A 23,698-nucleotide genomic window follows, 5' to 3' on the forward strand; every position below is an offset into this window, starting at 1 on the left:
TTATTCATGCTTGTTACTTAACTGCACGATTTCTTCAGTCACTTATGTGTCATTCTTCTGTCTCCTTCCTATCAAATCATTCACTTGAGTTTGTGGATGTGGATGTAGATCAAAGTGAAGTGTATAAGGAGAGCACTTGTGGGTGCACAGATATGTCTATAAATATGAATAAAGTGGATGCCAGGGGGGTACATACGTCTATATTTTATGTTACTACACTAGGAATGGGATGTATAAAAGAGAGGTTAGGTGAGGGAGACATATCTGGCTATATGGGAAAGTTGGATATGCTTCTTCTCAGGAATAGACAGCATTGGGATGCTCACTAGATCACATATCTAATGGCCCACAGCCATGTTCCCCCAGTGCCAACTCTCTGTTACAAAATCTTCGATCATTGTACATGGACAAAATAGGAGAATGGGAATAAAATCAGTAGCAGGCATTTTTTAGATCAAATACAGAATTCTTTTTTCAGGTAATTGAACAAAAAAATTCCTTAATGGTAGCATACCTGTAAAATCAGCATGTCTTGGCGCAGATCATCACCATGTTTAAAGATAATGCCAATCGTTTCATTTGATAGGGCTGTAGGGTCGGCACATTTAAACTCAAGCCATAGGGGCTTTTTCTTGGAGGCCATCACTTTACATTTTTCAATCTGTAAGGAAATAGTCACATGTTTCCTACATATAATGAACACATATCGTGGACACATAAATCCTCTTGCAAAATATTATTATAAACAACCAGTACAAAGTCCTAGTTGGAAGAGAAGATATTTGCAAATACCTATCAGATAAAGGATTAGTATCTAAAATCTATAAAGAATTTATCAAACTCAACATCCCAGAAACAAGGAATCCAGTGAAGAAATGGGCAGAAGACATGAACAGACACTTTACCAAAGAAGACATCCAGATGGCTAACAGACACATGAAAAGATGCTCAACATCACTCATCATTAGGGAAATGCAAATCAAAACCACAATGAGATACCACCTCACACCCCTGTCAGAATGGCTAAAATGAACAACTCAAGAAACAACAGATGTTGGCAAGGATGTGGAGAAAGGGAAACACTTTGCATTGTTGATAGGAATGGAAACTGGTATAGCCACTCTGGAAAATAGGATGAAGTTTCCTCAAAAAACTAAAAATAGAGCTACCCTATGACTCAGCAATTACACTATTAGGTATTTATCCAAGGGATAAAAAATTGCTGATTTGTAGGGGCACATGCACCCCAATGTTTGTAGCAGCACTGTTGACAATAGCCACAGTATAGAAAGAGCCATTGACTTTTGAATGGATAAAGAAGATGTGGGATTTATATATAATGGAATATTACTTGGTAATCAAAAAGAATGAAATCTTGCCATTTGCCACAATGTGGATGGAACTAGAATGCATTATGCTAAGGGAAAGAAGTCAGAGAAAGACAAATATCATATGATTTCACTCATATGTGGAATTTAAGAAACACAGCGGATGAACATAGGAGAAGGGAAGGAAAAATAAGATAAAAACAGAGAGGGAGGGAAACCGCAAGAGACTCTTAAATACGGAGAATAAACAGGGTTGCTGGAGGGGAGGTGGGTGGGGGGATGGGCTAAATGCATGATGGGCATTAAGGAGGGCACTTGTTGGGATGAGCACGGGGTGTTATATGTAAGTGATGAATCACTAAATTCTATTCCTGAAACCATTATTACACATATGTTAATTAACTTGGATTTAAATTGAAAAAACAAAAAACAAAGTCCTAGTTGGAAGATGATGTTCAATGATTTGGGCAAAAGTACAGCAAGCGTTCTTACCATATCTGCAAATGTTATGGGAGAGCAAGTTATAACACCTAAAAGCAAGGATTCTCAAACTGTGTTCCGAGGAACCCTATGAGTCTGTGGAGGTGTTCAAGAGGCAATGACAGGTCCTGTCCTCTGCATGCCTCACTCCTACAGGGCTCTGGTACTCCCATGTGCCCATTACTACAGAGCAACTATGCTGTTTACCTAAGCTCAACATACCCTAGGAGATGAAACATAAAGAAAACTATACCAAGGCTGATCCTAATCAAATTGCTGAGGACCATGGTACCAAAAAGAAAATCTTAAAAGTAGCCTGGGGAAGAAAGACACATACAGAAATCAGAGGTAAGAATGACAGGAAACTTACAGAAAATATGCAAGCCCGAAGAAAAAGCTGCTGAAAGGGAGGAAAAAAAGCCAACCTAGAATTCTATATTCAGGGAAAACATCTTTCAAAAATGAAGGTGGAATAAAGAGGTTTTCAGACAAACAAAAGCTGGAAGAATTTCTTGCCAGAAGACTTGCACTATAAGAAATTTTTAAGGCTGAAGGAAAATGATGCCAGATGGAAACACAAACCTTTACAAAGAAATAAAGAGTCCCCAAATGTGGCAAATGTGTGGGTAAATATATATATATGACATATTTATATAAATATATATATTTATATTTATATTTATATATATTATATATACACATTTATATATGTAAGTTTAATCTATTAAGTCTGCTAAATATTTTTAACTATTTAAGGCAATAATAATAATTACTATTGGGTTTATGACATATGTAGGAGGTAAAAGCATGACAAAAATAGCATAAAGGTCAGGAAGAAGTTAATAGAAGTATACTGTTGTAAGATTCTTATGCACACGTGAAGTGGTGTATTATCTGAGTGTAACCAAGAGCATGAGGTAACAGATATTTAGATCAATGAAGTGAACTAGAGAATCTAGATATGGACCCACACATATACGGGCAGTTGATATTTGACAAAAGCACCGAGGTATTTCAACAGATGGTGCCAGGAAAGTTGGATATTCAATACCAAAAAAACCACACCTGATCTTTACTTTCCATCATACACAAAAATTAACTCCAAGCTGGATCAAAGACTGAAATGTAAGAGTGAAAACTATGAAACTTCCAGGAAAAAATATTTGTCACATTGAATTAGGTAGTCTTTCTCAACATTGGCACTGTTGACATTTTGGGCTAGATTATTCATTGTTGTTGGGGGGCTGTCCTGTGCAATGTAGGATGTTTAGCAGCATCCCTGGTCTCTACTCACTAGATGCCAGCAGAATTTTCCCAATTGTAACAGTAAAAAATACCTCTAGACATTACCAAATGTTCCCGTGTGTGTGTGTGTGTGTGTGTGTGTGTGTGTGTGTGTGTGTGTGTTGGGGGTGTCTCTCCAGGTTGAGTATTATTGGATTAGGCAAATGTTTCTTTAAAAAAATTTTTTTTAATGTTTATTTATTTTTGAGACAGAGAAAGAGAGAGACAGAGTGTGAGTGGGGGAAAGGCAGAGAGAGAGGGAGACACAGAATCTGAGGCAGGCTCCAGGCTCTGAGCTGTCAGCACAGAGCCCGACATGGGGCTTGAACCCATGAGCTGTGAGATCATCTGAGCAAAGTTGGACGCCCAACCAACTGAGCCACCTAGGCTAGGCGCCCCACAAATGTTTCTTAGGATACACGAAAGCAAACTATACAAAAGGTGATGAATTGGACTTAATAAAAAGTTAAAAACCCTTCTGCTCTCTGAAATATACTGCTAAGAAAATGAAAAGGTAAGCCACAGACTGGAATTTGTAAAATGTATACCTGATAAAGGATTTGTATCTAGAATATATAAACAACTCAAAAATAAGAAGGCAACCCATATTAAACATGAATGAAAGATGTGAACAGAAACTTCTCAATAGAAGATGGAAAATAAGCACATGAGAAGATACTCAACATCATTACAGAAATGCAACATTGAGATGCCTCTTCACCATTGGAATGGCTAAAATTAAAAAGATTGGTGATAATTAGTATTGGCAAGGATGTGGAACAGTGGGAACTCATGTACATTGATGGTGGGAATATACAATGTTACACACTTTGGAAAAATAGTTCAGCAGTATCTTATAAAATTAAACACACATGTACCATGACTCAACTATCTCACTGTTAAATATTTACTCAAAAGGTGAATGGAGGGGCGCCTGGGTGGCGCAGTCGGTTAAGCGTCCGACTTCAGCCAGGTCACGATCTCGCGGCCCGTGAGTTCGAGCCCCGCGTCAGGCTCTGGGCTGATGGCTCGGAGCCTGGAGCTTGTTTCCGATTCTGTGTCTCCCTCTCTCTCTGCCCCTCCCCCGTTCATGCTCTGTCTCTCTCTGTCCCAAAAATAAATAAAAAACGTTGAAAAAAAATTTAAAAAAAAAAAAAAAAAAAGGTGAATGGAAAATAAATCATAGTATATCCACACAGGGGACTACTACTCAGTGATAAAAAGGAACAGATGGCACACACAGCAATGTGGATGGATCTTAAAAGCACCACGCTAAGTAAAAGGATCCAGAAACAAAAACTACATACTGTATGATTCCACTTGATGAAATTCTAGAAAATGACATGACAGAAGCAGATCAGTTGTTCAGGATAGGGGATGGAAGGAGGAAAGGACTAACTCTGCAAGGGAACATGAAAGAACCTTTCCTATAATGTCTCTATGGAAGTGTTCTGTATCCTGGTTACAATGGCGGTGGTTATGTGATTGCATACGTTTGTCAAAACTCATTGCACTGCACACTTAAAACGAACAAAATTTATTGTATGTAAATGATTCCTTAAGAAAGCTGATTTAAAACAAAATGAATGGGAGACTGCCTGGTTTTGAGGCTTTGAGGAGCTAGTGGTTAGAGAAAGGCTTGACAGAAGCCCGTCCAGGGACTTTCCAGCTTCTCTGTCTCTACAGAAACATTAGCTTTTACCCACAACGCCCTGTGAAGTGTGCACAGACAGTTACAAGACATAAAGACCACTTGGGGACATCGAGGTGATACCTACCACTAGTGCTCCGGCCTTCAGTCCAGGATCATATGGGACTCTAAAGCTTTTTGGGAGATTCGAATTCTGCAGGTTTTCAAGTTTTTGCTTAAGTTGTGAAATAACTGTAATTGTCAGAAGTGCACAAAGTTACATGAGTTCAAATAATCACCAACATTATCTATAGCATTTCCTGAGGCCACGTCTATTCATAACATTCTATACATTTGGTCTGGTGTGGAGTGGGAGCAAAGGGTGTAGGTTTCTGTCTTTGAGGAACTAACCATAAGACGTGGCGAGATAAGTCAGGTTTACTGTGAGCAATACAACCATGTACACAATACTACAGCAGTGGATAGAAGCATGCGAGTAAAGATATGGGAGGCCAAGACAATCAGGTAGGGAAGGATATTTTGAAGGCAATGCTAAGGAATATATACTGTTGTTCTCTTCCCAAGATGTGAAACTTTGAACTGCCATTTGGTTTGGGGAACAGACATTCAAAGACCATATTAAATGCAATTCAGTTAAGGTTCTATAAATTCTTTTCAAAAGAAGAAGTCAGGTTATGTGGAGACAGTGTGATAGCCTCAAACTCAAGAGGTCTTTAGAATTCTAAATTCTAAGACAAAATATATAGGTTAAAAATTTCTTCCTGGATAACATACTAGAGGCCAGTACAAGTGTTTCCCTTTCTTACTTACAATGAAAATAAAAGTAAGATGATTATGACCATGATTGTTTTTTTGGAGAGAACATTATTGGTGTATTGGAAAAGAATTCAAGGGGAAAAGTGGAAATTCAGAATATTCAAAATACTAGCTGACTATGTTAGTATATGTGTCCATTATGAGCCATAGTGCTGGGTCTATGTATATAAAAATGAATAAAAAATATCCCCTAGTTCAAGGCTCATGCAGTTTACCAGACCAGAAAGATGTGTCAATGACTATATTTTAATATAGTATCAACCAAAGCCTAGGGGAATACAGAGAAAGAGTGATTAATTTTCCTAGGGGCAGGGACAGGATTTATTAGGGATAAGATCATATTGGAAATGACATCAGAGAGGAGGTATATATGTCTGTGTATAATTATGCTGATCTCTATATAAATATATATAAAAAATAGAAGTATACTGACATATATAAATATATATACACAAATTTAAATAGCTTCTCAATAATTCATTTCTTTTTTAAAAATTTTTTTAATGTTTACTTATTTTCTGAGAGAGAGTGAGACAGAGTGTGAGTGGGGGAGGGGCAGAGAGAGAGGGAGACACAGAATCTGAAGCAGGCTCCAAGCTCTGAGCTGTCAGCACAGAGCCCGACATGGGCCTCAAACTCACGAACTGTGATGTGAGATCATGACCTGAGCTGAAGTTGGACACTTAACCAACTGAGCCACCCTGGCACCCCAATTCATTTCTTTAAAAGACTGAAAATTTGAAAATTATACACATATATTGAAAGGAAGGAAAAAAGTAAATATTTGCAAATAACTAATATTCCTGTGCGTGCAACTGTTCTGTTTTTTCTGTTTGTTTTTGTTTTTGTTGTTGTTTTTTTAATTTCAAGTTTTTAATTGAGATTCCAGTGAGTTAGCATACAGTGTAATATTAGTTTCAGGCCTTCAATCGTTCTTAACTATACACCTTACATCTGCATGCTTTTTAAATTTTTCAAAGAGTTCAACATCTATTATAAATACATCATTAGCATATATCCATAGTTTTAAAAAATACGAACTTGTAAAAGGAGGACTTTAAATTTGCTTACTCCACAAAGATGGAAGATTGAAAAATGTGTTCTTGGCTTCCTTTAGGAAGGTACAGCCTGCCTCCCCAAAGGAAGGAGAATCGCAGGGATAATGGCATTGAAAATAGAGGCACCATACCTTGGGAACTGACATCATACTTTTCAGCAGAGAGCGATTTAATATCAAGGGTGACCTTCTGTAGCATCTCGATCACTTGCACTTGGTCGGTGAAGTCATGCAGCATGGCTGTGCCACAGCCCCTCAGGTAGGCTTCTAGGATCACTGCAAACCTCTGCTGGTAGTGTCTGGATTGCGCTATCTCGCTTCTCAAGAACCAAAACAAGAAGTGACCAATTCTTTTGTTCTGAAGGTGGGAACAAGAAGGGTGAACAGTTGTGACTAATGCTCTATCAGTCAGTTCTCGCTAACTTTTAAAAGGTCACGCTATTCTCAAAGTGGAAGTACTTACTCGTAAGCCACGCTTCAGCAGAAATCTGGCGAGGGCGCTGTCATGATAGGGTTCAAATTTCACAGCCTAAAGGAAGAACACAGGGGCATTTGTAGGACTGCATTTCTGTGTTGGTTAATCAGGGGAGAAAGGAAATGGAGGAAAAGCGCTCTACCTTACTGGGTCTTTCCTGGCTAGGCGATGACAATCTTACCAGTCACTTCACTCAACCCTTTCTTTTTGAGGACACTTTGGGTCAGAGTGAGCCACTTGCTTAGGGACTGGGATTAGAAACCAGAACTCTTGACTCCAGTTATGTTCTTTTGCTACCTTCAAAGGTTAGGCTTTGGCTCCCATTAAGGGCTTACTTGACTTATTGGAACAATAGAGGGGAAATATGGGGATGACTGTAACACATCCGTAAAAGAGGTTGTTGGAAAGAAAACGCACAGTGGAGACACAACATATAACAAGAAAAATATGTTAGAGGTGAAGATCGTAAAAATTCTATAGCTTCCCTTCAGCTCAAGATGTGTGTTTCACATCTCGCTGGCAGGTCACCACGCTACCTCATGGGCTCTTACTCCAAGTAAACAGCAGGCCTGGATCCACCCACACAGAGTGATCACTACCCTCTGCCATGCGGCAGTGTATACAGAGAGTTTTTTCTGAAAAGTCTCTGATTTTATGTGCTTCCTAGGGTTTGTAGTTTTTGTATCACTTGGCTGTTATAGAGGTATTGACCTGCGTGGCAGACAGCTCTATGACTGAAGAAAAAGCACCAATAAAATATAAAAAAATAATTTAGAATGGTGGTATAGGAACATTTGTTATAACATTCTTAGTATTTACAGTAAGTCTGCAATAGTTTACAATTTTATGGCAAGACTAACAAATATAGTTTAAATTGTTAACAGATGTGTAGATAGATTTATAGGCTGATACCGTGTGTGTGCATAAAGAGAGGCTTAAAATGAAATATCTCAGTATTTTCTTTACAGATAGAAATGGTCTACCTTTTTTTTTTTCCCCAAGGAACAAGAGAAATTCCCATTCCACTTTATCTTTTAGGGCCTGTGTGGTTCTTGGGACAATTTCCAGTTCTTACTCTGGTTTTCCAGTTTGGAAATGATCAATATTGACATGCTTCCAAAGATGCTTTTCTTTTCTTTTAAAAAAACATTTTTTTTAATGTTTATTCGTTCTTGGGGGAGAGAGAGAGAGAGAGACAGAGTGTGAGCAGGAGAGGGGCAGAGAGAGAGAGGAAGACACAGAATCTGAAGCAGGCTCCAGGTTCTGAGCTGTCAGCACAGAGCCCGATGTGGGGCTTGAACCCATGATTATGAGATCATGACCTGAGCCAAAGTTGGACGCTCAACTGACTGAGCCACCCAGGCGCTCCTCAAAGATGCTTTTCATGGCTGTGGGCCGGTAGGTGTCTGTAGCTGCCGTTAAGGTCTGAATTTTGAGAATGTGGTTTATTTGGCCACTGGTACAGACTTCAGAATTGTTTTTCTAAGTTTCCAGCTCAAACGTGAGTCGTTTCAACCTTATTCGTGTTTCACTTCTGTAAACACAATGCAGATCTCAACTAGGAGACCATTTTAATCAGGAATGAGTCATTCAGCCATATCTGAAAATGTCTCAAATAGTTTTACAAATGACTACCCTTTTTCAAATTTATGACCACAAATTCAATGTTAATATTACTTATTGACCTCTTTCATTTAAAACATTTCCAAGAAGAACACGATTCATTTTCTGATTCTGCAAAATTTACTTGTGAAAATGACAATGAAAAATAATTCATTAGTGAATTAATTTTCATTGTCATTTTCATTTGTCTTATGTCACTATCTGAACTAGTGGGCAGAGAAAACTATTAGATACATTTAACAGATGAAGGCAAAGGTCAAGTGTAATGTTTCAAGTATCTGCTTAATGAGAAGGCAAAGATTCAGAGTTAAAGTTGAGAATATTCAAAATGCTCAGAAAACTCCAGGGCCTTCCTCTAACTACAAATAATGATTACAGAGTTTAGTGTCTAACACTAAAAGTGGCTAATCCTCAAGAGCTCAGGTCAGGGGTGCCTAGGTGGCCCAGTGAGTTAAGCATCCGACTTTGGCTCAGGTCATGACCTCATGGTTCGTGAGTTTGAGCCCCGCATCAGGCTCTGTGCTGACAGCTTGGAGCCTGGAGCCTGCTTCTGATTCTGTGTGTGTGTCTCTGTCCCTCCCATGCTCATGCTCTGTCTCTCTCCCGCTCAAAAATAAATAAGCATTTAAAAAAATTAAAAAATAAATAAATAAAGAGAAGGTCAAACATCACTTACTTAGAACTGTCCCTGGTTTCCTCAATCTAAATTAAGTATCTCCAGGACCCCTGCCTATTTTCTCATAATACCCTGCAGATCTCCCCCAGAGCACTTGCACAATTTGTTATGAAATATCTGTTTGTATGTGTATGCATTTAATGCATTTAATGTCAGTCTTCCCCACAGCATCACAAGCTATAGGGGGACAGAGACAGGCTCTGTTGTGATCACTGATCTCTCTAGCATCCAGAAGTGCACAGTACATGTTGTTGAATTAATGGAGGGACATGTCTGCACTCTAAAATAGCATTCTGTTCCAATTCCTTTACTTCCTCTTCCTTGGTAAACAGCACAATACGGTCTCAGAAGTGCTCTGGTGTGCAGAACTGTGCCTCCTTTTTTCTTCAACTTCCTAGGTAAACCTTAGGCAAATCACTTAGTCCTTCTGGACTACTTGGAAAGGTGTGAGAACAGGAGTGGAAATCCTATACCAGACCTGTCTGAAGAGAGGGGCTTTTGAGGTCCCACCCAGATAGGAGATGTTATTCTATGAATTATGATAAGCGTGATCAAAGAGGGTGAGCTTTTCTCTCTGGGACACACTATCCTGACCCCGGATTTTTTTTTTTTTTAATTTTTAATGTTTATTTATTTTTGAGAGAGAGACAGAGAGTGTGTGTGAGAGAGCAGAGGAGGAACAGAGAGAGAGGGAGACACAGAATCCGAAGCAGGCTCCTGGCTCCGAGCTGTCAGCAGAGAGATGGACACAGGGCTTAAACTCACGAACCCCGAGATCATGACCTGAGCCAAATTCGGACGCTTAACCAACTGATACACCCAGGTACCCCCCTCACCCTGGATTGATGCAGGAAATTGGAGGCAGAGAAAAGAGCAGGGCCTGGAGGCAATCTGCCTGGGTTTGATTTCTGGTCTGATTTTTTAAAAGTATGTGACCTTGAGCACATTACTTAGACTCTCTAAGCCTCGGTTTCCATATATATATAATGCAAATGTTAATTTGACCTCCATCATAGTTGTTTGGAGAGTTCAGTGTGATAATACATGAAACTCATGCAAATCACTTGCAGCCTCAGAGCCTTGGTACAAGGGAGCATTCCACTAATCGCATCTGTCACTAATATAGTAAATGAGAACAAGCTACTCCTATAGAGCCAGTTTTCCTAAAAAGCAAAATACTATGTCCTCAAAATGATTGTTGGCAACCCCTCAAAGACAGTAAAAAAAAGTAAATGGAACAGTTTACTACTGTTTGAAGTGGCTTCATCAGATCTCCATTGACTGACTATGACACAATATGGGCAAAGGGCATTTGGTGACAACTGAATGGGGTGCCTGTGCACATGCAAATAAACTCTTTGAGAAGAGTGCTCCCTTGAGAACACCAGAATCCCTACCTGGACCAGCTGTAGGAGGTAATGCAGAACATCATCGTCCTCCAAGCTCTCCAGTTTCTGCACTGCAATGGCTCTTACATTTTCATCCGAAAAATTGCAGTCCAGGAGTTGCATTGTTAACCCCACATCCAAAGCACTTTGATCCCAGACCTCCCGTCTGGCTAACAATTGGTACGTTTTGGCTACAATTTCTTGCTGTCCCCATTTTACGGAGCTAAACAGCTTAGGATATGCCTTTGGATGCTTAAGGCTTTCATATCTAAAATGCCAGAGCAATTCTTTGTCCTCTGCTGTGAGAGGGTTAAGTGGATCAGTGGCTATGATTGCTTCCAGTTGCTTCCGAAGCTGGTTGGGCATTTCTGCTCGAACCCGGTCCCCTTCGGGGTCAGGGGTGGGGCGATGCTTAGGCAAGGCTATTGGGTGACAGTAATTGTCCAGAAGAATGGAGATGGACATTGAGTTCTCCTTGTCTGGGTTTGTCGCAGACGTGAGCTTGTCAGCATTGAAGCTCCCTTGGTCTTCTCCCTTTCCAGATATCTGCCACATGTGGAGCACATACTCCCCGTGGCGCAGGAGGAATCGGTGGTCTATCAGCAGCAGGTTCACGTAATAGAGGAGCTGAGTTTTGCCTTTAGACTCGGAACTGGGAGTCTCTGCAGAGGTCTTGCCAGCCAGCACTGGAGCTTTGCTGCAGTAGATCTGGAGGTTGAGTAGAGCCCCTCTGGGTAAGTCTTTTATTTTGATACTGAACTCGAGCCACACATTCCAGAGCACCTCCTCTGTGAAGGGTTTGGGGCTGGTTCTCCTTTGGCAAAGGACTTGCTGCCCATGCTGGATGTTTGCCTCCACAAAAACTGTGAGGTCAGCATTCCGGGGCAGGACAGGGATATCAATGCCTCTGATTTTGACCCTGAACTTCCGGTCACAGTCCCACAGGGACACGGTGAACACACTCTCGTGGTCCTTCCCGTGGATGGTCAGCTGCTCATGGTAGCCAGTGACTCCCGTGCAGTCATCCACCAGTGGCCACTCTTCTTTCCTCACCTCGTCCAGGGCTGGGTCTGGAGGCGTGTCAAGCACCAGGTGAATCTCTTCTCCATTCTTGAGGCATTGCCTCACCCACTGAAAGTTTTTGATGGGCGTTTCACCCACTAGGTACTCATCCCGGCCGCAGACGCGCAGCACAAAATCCTGTTCGCTCTGGCTTTCGGGGATATCCATCAGAGACTTCTTCTTGGCCATCTTGGTGAAGAAGCTCTGGAGGATGGCGCCTGGGGTGTCATCGGCCGAGACCTTGATGGTCTGGCTGGTGGTGCTGCGGTGAATGACGATGAAGATGCAGTTGTTGGTGATCTTCTTCAACAGATACTCCGGGAGGGGCTTCGATGTCACCCACGGGTGCATGGCGTAGAGCTTAGGGTCGCGGCCGGCCACCTCGACCATGCGCGGGGTGACCAGGCGGCGGCGCGTGAACTCGAGCTCATTATCGTGCACGTTGCTGACGTCGGTGACGTCGTAGCCGATCAGGGCGGTGAGCTGGCGCTGGAAGGCCAGCGTCTCATCCGAGGGCGCGTGCCGCTGCACCACGTGGATCTGGCCCGGGCTCCTGTGCAGCACCTGCCAGTATCGCAGGCAGTCCAGGGTCTGCACCACCTGGTACTTGTCGTAGATCTCGTACCACTGGCCCTTCTTCTGGTAGAGCAGGAGGAAGTGGTCCGGGCCGAGCCGGCGGTAGAAGTCAGTCGCCACGCTAGTCTCCAGCGCGCGCAGCCACACCTGGGCCTTCATCTGCTCCACGTTGCCGTGGCCGGCCACGTGCAGCAGCGCCGTCTCGGGGGTCTTGCTGTTGCGCTGGCTGGTGGGCAGCACGAACTCGATGGGGATGAGCTCCATGGAGGACAGGCTGGCCGTGGTGCTGCGCGGCTTCATCCTCCGGCGCCGGCGGCGGTTGTCCTCTCTCAGAACCACGGGCTGTTCATAGTTGTCCAGCTCCATGCCCTGCACGACCTGGGAGTGGAGACACAGAGGGCTTGGTCACGGGACAGGCACTTTCTGTTAACACTCTTCGACGAGGTGGCAGAAGGAGAAGGTAGAGGAAGGCAGTGATGTGCGCCCGAAGATACAGGGGTTTTGGAAGTGGGGCCCAGGAATGCTGGTCCCACCACTTAGTATCAGGGTGACTTGAGCTAGTTAGAGAATCTCTGCACCTGTTTCCCACCTGTAAGATGGGTTTAATGATACCTCAGAAGGTGGAGGTGAGGATTAAAAAAGGTAATATGCTTGTTCGGCATGGGCGATAGGTACATGGGGGTTCATCAATCAGGTACCTTATGTTTGAAACTTTAATTAAGGAGAGAGAGAGAGAGAGAGAGAGAGATGTGAAGCACTCATCCATCACAGTCCCTGACACTTTATAATGGCTCAAGGTGGTAAGCGTTGTTCTTAAGCATACTGAAATGGATAGATGAATAAAATCATCCAGTTAAATGATCAACTTCTAATTTTCAAGGTGCAGAGTGAGATGCTGAAACCCCACACTGTGACAACACACCCTCAACTTGTTTCATCTTTGTTCATTCTTACACTTCTCTCTGGGACCAAGATACCTCGCCCAACCACGCTTTACATTCTCGACTTTCAAACTGTCTGGATCAGGTATCTCCTCCCTAGTCAACTTCCTGTCTGTCTTTTTCTTTTCTTTCTTTCTTTCTTTTTTTTCTTTCTAGTTAGGAAAGTTAGTAATTTCATTGATAATATTCAAAAACATCAGAATTGGTGAAGTCGCAAGCAAGAACTTTTGCAGATACTTGAATTTTTGAATCACGAAATGTGTAGACATTCTGGCTGTCATTGCTACATTAAAGCAGTATCTTAGGGGAGTCACCCAAGGCTGTACTCTTCTAGCATGAACAATCAGATATTTTTAACTTTGTACCAATTCATTCCATCTGCCCCTGCATTAGATAGTGGAGAAGCCACCAGATGGGAGGGTGGATTTCTGGACTCCAGTGACCTGCTATTTGGACCCCAATCGATCACTTAACTTCCTTTTTGCTCTCATATTTTCATCTCTATAATGAGAATTCACAAACTGATTCTCATCAATTCACTTTCCTCAAGTCTTTAGTGAGTACCTACTCCGCACAAAGCATTTCAGTATAAGTGTGACAGAATGCAATAGGAAACACTTCAAATAATGATTGAAATATTAAAAATATTAAAATTGAAATACAAACAAGGTGTTTTGATTTTAATATCTAGTATCCCCAGGTTGTAAGATATGTTCCACATAAGAATCAAATACTGAAACAAAAATTGTTTCCAAAATTGTCATTTACTCTCTTAAATGACTAATGTTAGTGAGACTCATAACTACTTATTTCCTTCATAGTGGACCATTTGATATATACCAAAAAGGAGAGTTTGATTCAAAGATAAGAAAGACAAGTTTCAAATCTTGACTTTTAAGCTGACTTATAAAGTCAATAGTCCCTCTCTTAAAATATTATGAAGTTATCTTCAGCAAATACAGAAAGCAACTGTTCCAGAGGACTATCTCTTGTAGCTTTTAATTCACTGTTTGGTCTGTTGCTACATTGTAGAATAACTACCAAAGAAGAGAACCACAAGATATATTTATATTGACAACAAACTGAAACAAAATAGTTCCATATTGAGGCAAAATACAAATACACAGCAATAACTTCTGCCTCAGTGCTACCAAACAGTCTTACAAGATACAAGACACAGAGGAAAAAAAGGCTGGCTAAATACTCACTGCTTTCCTTCATGGCTGAGGCTATGAAGCTTTTCGTCTTATGAGAAGACATCAGAAACACTGTTAAGCACAATAATCGCTAAGCATGCACTTGTGAGAACGTAAAACCCGGCTGGCACAAGCTCCTGTGCCCTCCCTCTTCCTCCCAAACAAAAACAAACAAACAAAAAGGACAGATGCACCTGCAAAGCTATGGCCGGAACCTTATGGATATCCACACGTATAGGTCTGGCCAGACAATGAAACGGAGGCATTCAGTGGTAGTATCATCTCAAGAACCGACAACCGTTCCAGATAAAAATATTCTACCCCAGACGGAAGTGTCACTATTCCGAGTCAGACCCAACAAAGGGCAAAAAACAGAAGGAAGTAATACCTGATAAAGCAGCGGAGGTGATGATGCTGAAGGATCATTTGTTTAATTTTTGAAAACAAAGCAAATTCGAATCTACCCAGTGTGCCTCTAAACTCTTCCGCTTTTCTGGGTCTCCCTTCGTATCCAGATGCAGAGGAAGTGTTGCAGTTACCAGGAAGGAAGTTTTAACCAAGTTGATTATACGTGTGATTGCTCATTTTAAAAGTGTCAGAAATGCATTTCCTGTTATAGCACAGAGTGAAACACAGGAGTGAAAAATGTTTACCATACACACACACACACACACACACACACACACACACACACACACACATATTCTATTCTTTGAACTAATTTTTTTTAAATAGGAGAGACTGAAACAAATTAAAATACACATTCACAAGACATAAACACATGAGACATAAATACTCTTTCTAGATAGTTCTTAGAAGAAAAGGCCTAACAGCTACAATATTAGAGAAACAGCCTGGTAGGCAGATTTTTAAGAGTTAAATTAAACTCATTAGTCCTGCAAAGCTCACTTAATTAAATTTTCTTTGCAGGAACTCAAATGAACTCTTGTTGATATGCTGTAACTGAGGAATGGGGGAGAGAAACCTAGTGATCCAGGGGCCTGAGTTACACAAGCTGAATATTTTCAAAGACAAGGTCTGGGAGCTTGCCTCCTTACCTTGGTGAGACATTTCTGTATATTTTCAGAGCATTCAGGGTCCAAAATATCACTGTTGTGTGTGTGCGCGTGTGCATGCATGTGTCCATGTGTGTTGTAGAGGGAGACTTACTATGAGCCATGATTGGCTGCAGACAAAATAAAAGGTTTTTTGGTGTCATGGGAAAATTGGGGAGTTGAGCACTGTAATCCCATCAGATAGACAGTCACTAAGAGATGGCTCCTGAGTCCCATGGGAGTACAGAATACATAGAAAAGCCATACTAGGGGCACCTGTGTGGTCTAGTAGGTTAAGTGTTTGACTTCAGCTCAGATCATTATTTCATGGTTCGTGAGTTTCAGCCCATGTTGGGCTCCCTGCAGTCAGCACATAGTCTGCATCAGATCCTCTGTCCCCTCTCCCTGCCTCTCAAAATAAACGAACATTAAAAAAAAAAAAAAAAAAAAAAAACTCAAAAAAGAAAAAGAAAAGAAAAAATCATCTTAAATCATTTTTAGAGCAGCTCTGTATTTTCAGGTGACCTCGATTTCCTCTAGAACCCCCAAGCCCACTCAGATCCTGAACCAGTGTTCCGTCTCCTCTCTCCCAGGGTTTTCTATACTTGAGTTCATCCTCTAGTCTGTGTTCTCATGGACTCCAGCTGAGTCCCAGGAACAGCCAGTAGGATGGTGCTTTCTTGGAGGTATATAATTGAGAGGTTCTCCGAGTTCCTTTGACATCAGAATAAATTATTGTTGATCCAATCTGTCTCCTTTCACACAGACCCCTTGGGGTCTTAGCTTTCTGCAAACAGTTTCTACACATAGTCAAAGAGTACCTATAATAGTTGACATCAAGCAGGAAAACCATTTAATTCAAAGACTGCCTCCCAAATATTTGGAGGGAGCTTATCAGCTTTCCAAAGTATATTCCTACTTAGGAATACTCCCTTGGGAGGCTGGCAGATTTAGAAGCCTAAGAGCTGGCCCTCTTTGTTGATTCTGAATGAGGGACCAAGGAGTCATGCTAAAGGAGTTTGCCAAGCTGTTATGGGGGTAGGTGGGCTGACCACAGATTGACCACAAGCTTGGCCAGCCTTGTTCCCCAGACCATGCAACAGATACCTTCCTCACCCTGACTCAGTCACACCCAGGGGGCCAAATCCCAGCCCGATTACCCACCTCCCCAACCACTTCCCATATACACACACTAGTTATTCCAGCTGACTCTTGGGTCTCCTTGCTGCTGAAGGAACTACTCAGCTAAGTCCAATTATGCAAATATTTTCTGTTCTATGACTAAACTTGTAAATGGTTCAGGCTTTATTGGTGGTTTGAGATTAAAAATACCCTGCCCTTCCCCAAATCCTAATATAGCCACTAAAATTTGACTATATGTCATAAGCGTTCCAAGACAGAAGTCATGGCCAATATCACCCTTTCAGTGGATACTTCCTCCTTGCAGAGGAGTCCTCTTGTTGGGGCCTCTTTCGTCCCCAGATTTTTTTAGGTTAGAAGACTTGTAGGCTTCATCATTCACCTGCTTTATTGATATGTTTCTCTTTTCTTCTTTTTTCTCCCCTTCTGTGAATCTCCATGCATCTAGCACGTGTTTTACATATGGTAGACATACATTGCATTTTGACTGGGAAAAAAAAAATCAAACAGGTTGACCTTCTATATCACTCTGACCATCACAGAAATAAGATAGAACAGATGAAAAAAGAAGAAGACAGTAATATCTGTCAATAGTCAATAAACAGATTATGTAATGTTCATTATAAAATATAATATTTTGATGGAGGAGGTCACTTTGGGTGGGACTTAAAAAAAAAACAGTTCAACATGCAGAGGGATGCCTAGGATTTAAGGTAAGAGGAATCATAAGGGAAATTTCCCAAGCCTGAAAGTATTTGGGGGACAGTGAACAGATCATTTTGCTGAAATAGAGGGTTATTGAAAACAGTCGTGGGAAATACGGAGATACGGTAAAGACATGGGAAGACTGGCATGTGCCTTCCAAATTCATTTCATGTCTTGGCACATGTCAATAGTAACAACATTTGTATGGCACACTGGGTGCAATGGGCTGAATGTTTGTGTCCCCCTGCAAATTCAAATACTGAAATCCTACCCCCCAATGTAGTGGTATTAGGTGGGGCCTTTGGGGATTTGTGCCTTTGTAAAAGGAATCCCAGAGAGCTCTCTTGCCCTCTTTCTGCCATGTGAGGATACAGTGAGAATATGGCAACCTGGAAGGGGGCCTTCACTAGAACCTGACCATGAGGGTACACTGATCTTGGACTTCTAGCCTTCAGAATAGTGGGAAATACTTTTTGGTTGTTTATAAGCCACCCAGTCTATAGTTCTTTGTTACAGCAGCTCCAACAGACTGACACTGAGGTCAAGCAAAAAGGCTCCTCAAAGGATGAGATAATGTCTGCCTCCCCCAACGCTTCTGGGGCACACTGTTTGAGAAGCTCGGTTTGGGTTATTGCTCCTAGGTGGGGCAGCTATCTGATGCAGACCTGTGGGTATCTCTTGGCTTCAAAAAGCACTAGAATCCATCTTTTCATATGTTTTAGTTCAGCCTCAGAGGGCTTATACAATGTGAACAAAAATGCAAAAAATCATTTTAGTCTAACAATTTACTTTCATACCTTGATTTGTTGTCTGGGCACAAATACCAACCTTCGTGAAGCTTTTGTTCCGTATCTGGTAAGTTGAAAGAGAAATATCCCAGTATTGTAGAAACACTAGCAATCGTGAGACCTAGGTTTATTTCTGCTTATTCTCTGGGCCTAATATATGCTAATTCATCTCTCTCAGCTCTCTAATCTACCAAAGGGAAAGCAACCACCCTAATTATCTCAGAGGAAGTTGTTGTAAACCTTCATGTTTCAACGGAACGTAAAGTTATCTAACTATACTATGCAAGACATTGTGTTGGATGTTCTAGAGGACATACAATTCTTGGTATCACTCAACCAACACGACACACAGAGGAAGAAGAGGCATGCCGCTTGTGTGTTTCTATTTCAGAGAGAGAACGTTCCCAGAAGTCTCCCAGGTTCTCTCTTATCTCTGGTCGGAATTATGGCAAATGCTTACCTGTCCCTCAGCCAATCACTAAGAAAGGGGATAGAATTACACGAGTGGATTAAACTAATCAGGATTTTCTCTGCTGAGTTCCTGGATGGCAGAGAACTGTGGCTACCCAAACAGAATGTCAGGGCTCTGACAGTAAAGACAAAGGGGCGCTGGGGAGGACACCAGGAGAGTTTGTCAGAACCTTGACTGCCATTAGGGAGGTATGGTATTATCATGCCATGTGGGTAGAGGGGAGCCACTCCAGGTTTAGAGAAAAGAAGCTATGGGAAATCATCACAGTCAACATCTACCCGACAGGCAGAGCCATGTGCCTGTGGGACATTCCACACATTTTCCATTCTTATTATCAGAAATTGGCCATCGAGGGCACTTTTTTGCTGATACAGCTTAGGAAGGACTACACAAATTTCTAGAGAAGATTTTTTTTTGTAAATTAATTTTTAACAATCCCAACTCCTTAGCATAATGCTAAGCATGATCCTTTGTGATCTACCCCTTGTGGTCTAACTTTAACAGGATGCCTTATCTTCCCAATCACCTCTCCATTTGAATTAAACTGCTTTCTGCTCTCGCATTTGTGGTGCTGTCTCCCCGCCTCTGTGCCTCCCCATGCTGCTCCCTCTGCTCAGTCTCCTCTGCTTAGGCTTTCCTCCCGTCTCCTTCCCCCATTCCCTCGTCCCCTGAGCCATTTGACCAATTCCTCTTTTTTAATACTCCATTTGCCTAACCTCCTTAGGGAAGGCTTTCTGGTTTTAGGAGAGCACATGGTGAGGGAAGCTTTTCTCTCTATCAGTAACCACCCCAAGAATAACAATACTGTCACCACCAACAAGAACAAACCTTTCCATAGCACTTTCTATGTGACTTAAACTGTCCCAAGCACTTTAATTTTTTTTAATGTTTCTTCATTTTTGAGAGAGAGCGAGAGAGAGAGAGCGAAAGAGAGAGAGAGAGAGCATGAGCAGGGCAGGGACAGAGAGAGAGGGAGACACAGAATCTGAAGCAGGCTCCAGGCTCTGAGCTGTCGGCACAGAGCCTGATGTGGGGCTCAAACACACAAACAGTGAGATCATGACCTGAGCCTAAGTCGGATGCTCAACAGACTGAGCCACCCAGGTGCTCCCCCCCCCCCCCCCCCCGCAAGCACTTTAATTAGTGAATAGTGTATAATTCACTTAATCCTCACAACATCCCAAGGAGGGGCACTATTATTATCCTCATTCACAGATCATGAAAATAATGCACAGAGAAGTTAAGTGCCTTGCCCCAGGTCCCACAGCTGGGCAGTGGCAGCTGTCATAGTGCTTCTCCCAGGAGAGGATAGTTGTTTTACTAGGCTGCCTCCTCCACCAGACTGAGAGTTCTTGGGGACAGTACTGCTCTGCTCTTCACCAGATTCCCCAGGGCCCAACACAGTGCTTGGCACATATAAGCAAGGGCCTTGATAAATATTTATAGAATGGATGGTTTGTATGGAATAGTTCTTTTTTCAAAATCAGTGGATTCCCTTGCATTTACAGTTAGCAACAGGAATATTGGGTGATACTCCTGAAGCCTCCCAGATCAACCAAGACCCAGGCATCCCCTCCCTCCCTTCTAACCACCTAACCCAACACCCTACAATGGCCTCTTCTGGAAACCTCGGAACAGGAAATTTGGGAGGAAGATGGTGTGCAGCATGTGGAGTGGAGATGAAGCCCAGTTTAACATTATAAGGAACCATAATGCTTTAGAAACATCCCCTTTATAGTCCCTCTGCCTGATCCGGCTTATTAGTTCTCTTTGTTGTTCTCTTAATAAAAAGAACTTGAAATATAAGGACCCCCCCCCCCCCCCCAAACTGCCTGTACCACACATCCTTGTGAGCAAGAAATCCTCGCATATAATGGATGCCCAGACCCATCCCTGGGACCCTACCTTCAGAATTACTTGCAGACTGTTTAGAATTTTTATCTAACTACCTACACACCTGTTACCTAATCACATGCCTCTGTCTTTCTACCTCTTTACACACAAACCGATCCTGACAGAGACAAAACTGCAATAAGGAGTGAAGCTTCCAAACTAAAGATGGTTCCTTCCTTCATAAGATTTTTCCTTTTCAAGGGCCTAGCAGAGACTTAGTAGACCGGCTTGAGTGGAGCCAGCTCTCAGAGCAATGGTCCTGTGGACTGGAGTGACATTTTACTGGAAGCTGCTTCTCTGGCCTTGATATGGGACTTTGTTGCTTCTAAAGCTCTGAGTTCTCGGCTTGGGGTCTGGCGGAGGCACATCCCGTTGGAAGGCAGCCTGGCGGATTCCCTGCCTCTCCAGGTTCAGAAAAAGGGCGCAGGAATGCGGACTGCGAATGGGAAGTGGGGCGAGGGCGCTGACCCCCATGCCGGGCCCTTTCCTGGCTGGGGACGCAGCGAGGTCACCGCCCTGCGTCGCCCAGGAGGCGGACGGGAGCTGTCCGCGCGGCGCCACCTGCCCGGCTACCCGGGGCCCAGCGCTGCGATCTCTGCCGGGCGCCCAGGGTGGGCGAACCGGACGGCATCGCGCCGTGTGGGTGCCTAGGAGGAATGTTCTTCGCCTCCAAAGCTCGGCCCTCTTGCTCTGCAGTTACCTATTTTGTGCGTCCGTTTAATCCCAGGAGAATTTTCTATGGGTCTGGAAAAGCCTCGATGGGTGTGGCTCAATGAGGGCGTGAGTTACCCTGCCCCTCCTCCCATCTGCTGACTGTCTCAGGGTTTCTCTTTTTCTTTTTAAGTGGATGCCTGGGCACGCCTCCCTCTCTCTTCCTTCCTTTTCTTTTAAAATAGTATTTACTGACTTGACGGGAAGGGCTTTTGGATGGCCGATAACATTCTGTTTCTTGATGACGTGCTGACTAGTTTGTTGAATATTCATCAAATCATGTTCTCGACGGTCACTTTTCTGTGTGTTATATATCAATATAGTTCAAAAGTAGTATTTACCTAAAGTTATTTTTACTTAAAAAGTGTCTAAAATTCGAGCTACTTCTCATGCTTTCTTAATTAACTGGATTTCTCTTCTTTTTTCTCCACTTTCTTGGCAGACTCCTTGCCTCCATGTGAATCTTGGTGTTCCAGGTGGAGGCCAGTGCTGGCCCATCATGTCTGCCTCTCACAGGGCATGCATTCATCCAACATTTATTATTGAATATCATCTGTGTGCTGGCAGACGGGAGTCCCTGTCTGCAGCCAGCTTGCAACTTCTAGCAAGGCAGAGATGTCCACCTATTGTCATCACACAGTGGGGGACATAGATGAACCCTCAGAACTGTCCAGAGGAAGGGTTGTAGGAGTTCCAGAGCGGGATGCTGTCTGTCCCACCTGAGCCTTCCAGAAGGAAGTTCTCAGTAAGAGTGGCAGGGAGAACAGGTAGCACTGGGCAGGTAGAGGTGAGGGGGAAGAGCATTCTGGCAGAGGGCACGGTATAGGCGGTCAAAGTTCAGAAGGCTGACATTTCCTTAAGTAGCCTGGAATGCACGAAGAGGCCAAGAGAGGGTGGTCTGCGGGGCCAAGTCATGGCATTCCCGACAGCACCCCCCAGCCCCCACCCCAGCAAGCAGCATTCTGTAGAAGCTGTGAAACAAGCAGGACGGACGAAACAGAACAGTTTGGGGTTGGGAGTAGGGAGCGAGATTGGAATGCATCTCTAGGGACCCCTGGACTTGCTTTTTTAAATTAACAGCTTTACCGATGTATACTTTACATACCATTCCCTTTAGTTTTAACCTTTCACGTGGTTCTCTGAGGCAAATGCAACAGTCTTAATGTATTCATTAGGGTACGCTAACCGTGCTAATTGCATAACAAAATCTCGGCGGGTTTATTGCTTTCTCTTCTCAGAGTCCCAAACTGGTTGGGTGGGTAGGGCGCTGTCTAAGCATTCACTCAGGGACCAGCCCCCTGCAGCTAGTGGTTCTGCCCTCCCTTTGGGCTATGAGGCCTCCACTGGATCTGAGAACTGCTCCCATTTCTTGTGCCATCATTTCATTGGTCAGAACTCTGTTACGTGACCCACGTCGCCACCAAGGGTGGCTGGCGGGAGACTGCAGTCTATCTTAGTGCGCCAGTGAAAACAAAACATAGCGGTTAGGTTTGCTGCAACATAGTGGAGGTGACAGGGCTTTGATGAGCATGATAAATTTAAGTAATATCAAATATCTAAGTTCACGTGTTATGAATTATTTCTGTAGTGAGACACCTAGAATGTGGCCCATAAGCGTTAGGCAGCCATTGATGATGTGATTATATCGCCTATGATGAGTGGTCAGTGATAAGTAAAGGCCTTTACAAAACCAGAACCTGGCAGTCTTCCCTGTTGCCTTCTCCAGACCCTCTAGAATAATGCAGTTCTTTCTGCACTTACTGGGGAATTCACTTCTAATCAGGTGGTGCAGTGATCCAGAGAATACGCGTCAGAGAATGGAGAGATTGGTAAATAGCCAAGGAATTACATTAGTTGATCTTGTCATCAAGGCCAACCAAAACATTTTTTGAAATTCACACTTCTAGAGTATTCTGTCAAGTATTATCCCGCCCCATCAGAATTAAAGTTTCTCTATCATAATCCACATTTATTTTTATAAACTTTAAAAATAAAACGATTTTTAGTAAAACGTTTATATGTATCATCAGCAAGGTAGGGGATTGATGGAAGGTCTGGGTCATGTAGTCATTTGGAGACCAGGTTGACAGAGGCTCTGGCATCTTCAATGTGTCGTTTTCTAGATTGCCGCAGGGATCAACATCCAGCCAAAAGGTAAGAGGCACAGGAGACTTATGGGCTGGGCCTGAAAGTGGAAAATGACATTTCCATCTGCATTTCATCAGCCAGAACACAGTCACCTATTGCAAGGGTCTGAGAACTATAGCCTCTGTTGCCTAGTTGCAACTCAGCAATGGCTCTACCCAGGGGTAATGATGGGGAAGGTCATCTGTCTTTGGTGAATCGCTAGTCATGTCTGCCACAGTGGGGCTACCAACTAT

General features: G+C 42.8%; 1 protein-coding gene across 3 annotated transcripts in view; it reads right to left on the reverse strand.

Moving 5' to 3' along the window:
* Window positions 1-15,089, reverse strand: part of PIK3CG (phosphatidylinositol-4,5-bisphosphate 3-kinase catalytic subunit gamma) — a 32,894-nt gene extending 17,805 nt beyond the window's left edge. Inside the window, exons 1-6 of one of the 3 annotated variants that reach the window (XM_042915303.1) lie at window positions 14,942-15,089; window positions 10,788-12,794; window positions 7,080-7,145; window positions 6,749-6,974; window positions 4,871-4,974; window positions 515-661 (exon numbers count right to left, since the gene is read on the reverse strand). In XM_042915303.1, the coding sequence (XP_042771237.1) occupies window positions 515-661; window positions 4,871-4,974; window positions 6,749-6,974; window positions 7,080-7,145; window positions 10,788-12,782 (2,538 nt within the window). In that variant the 5' untranslated portion in view covers window positions 12,783-12,794; window positions 14,942-15,089. The other 2 variants (XM_042915293.1, XM_042915307.1) reach the window with 2 other exon arrangements.
* Between the last annotated feature and the right edge of the window lie 8,609 nt (window positions 15,090-23,698).

Source organism: Panthera leo, chromosome A2 (genome assembly GCF_018350215.1).
Source record: "Panthera leo isolate Ple1 chromosome A2, P.leo_Ple1_pat1.1, whole genome shotgun sequence".
In the NCBI taxonomy this organism is placed as follows: domain Eukaryota; kingdom Metazoa; phylum Chordata; class Mammalia; order Carnivora; family Felidae; genus Panthera; species Panthera leo.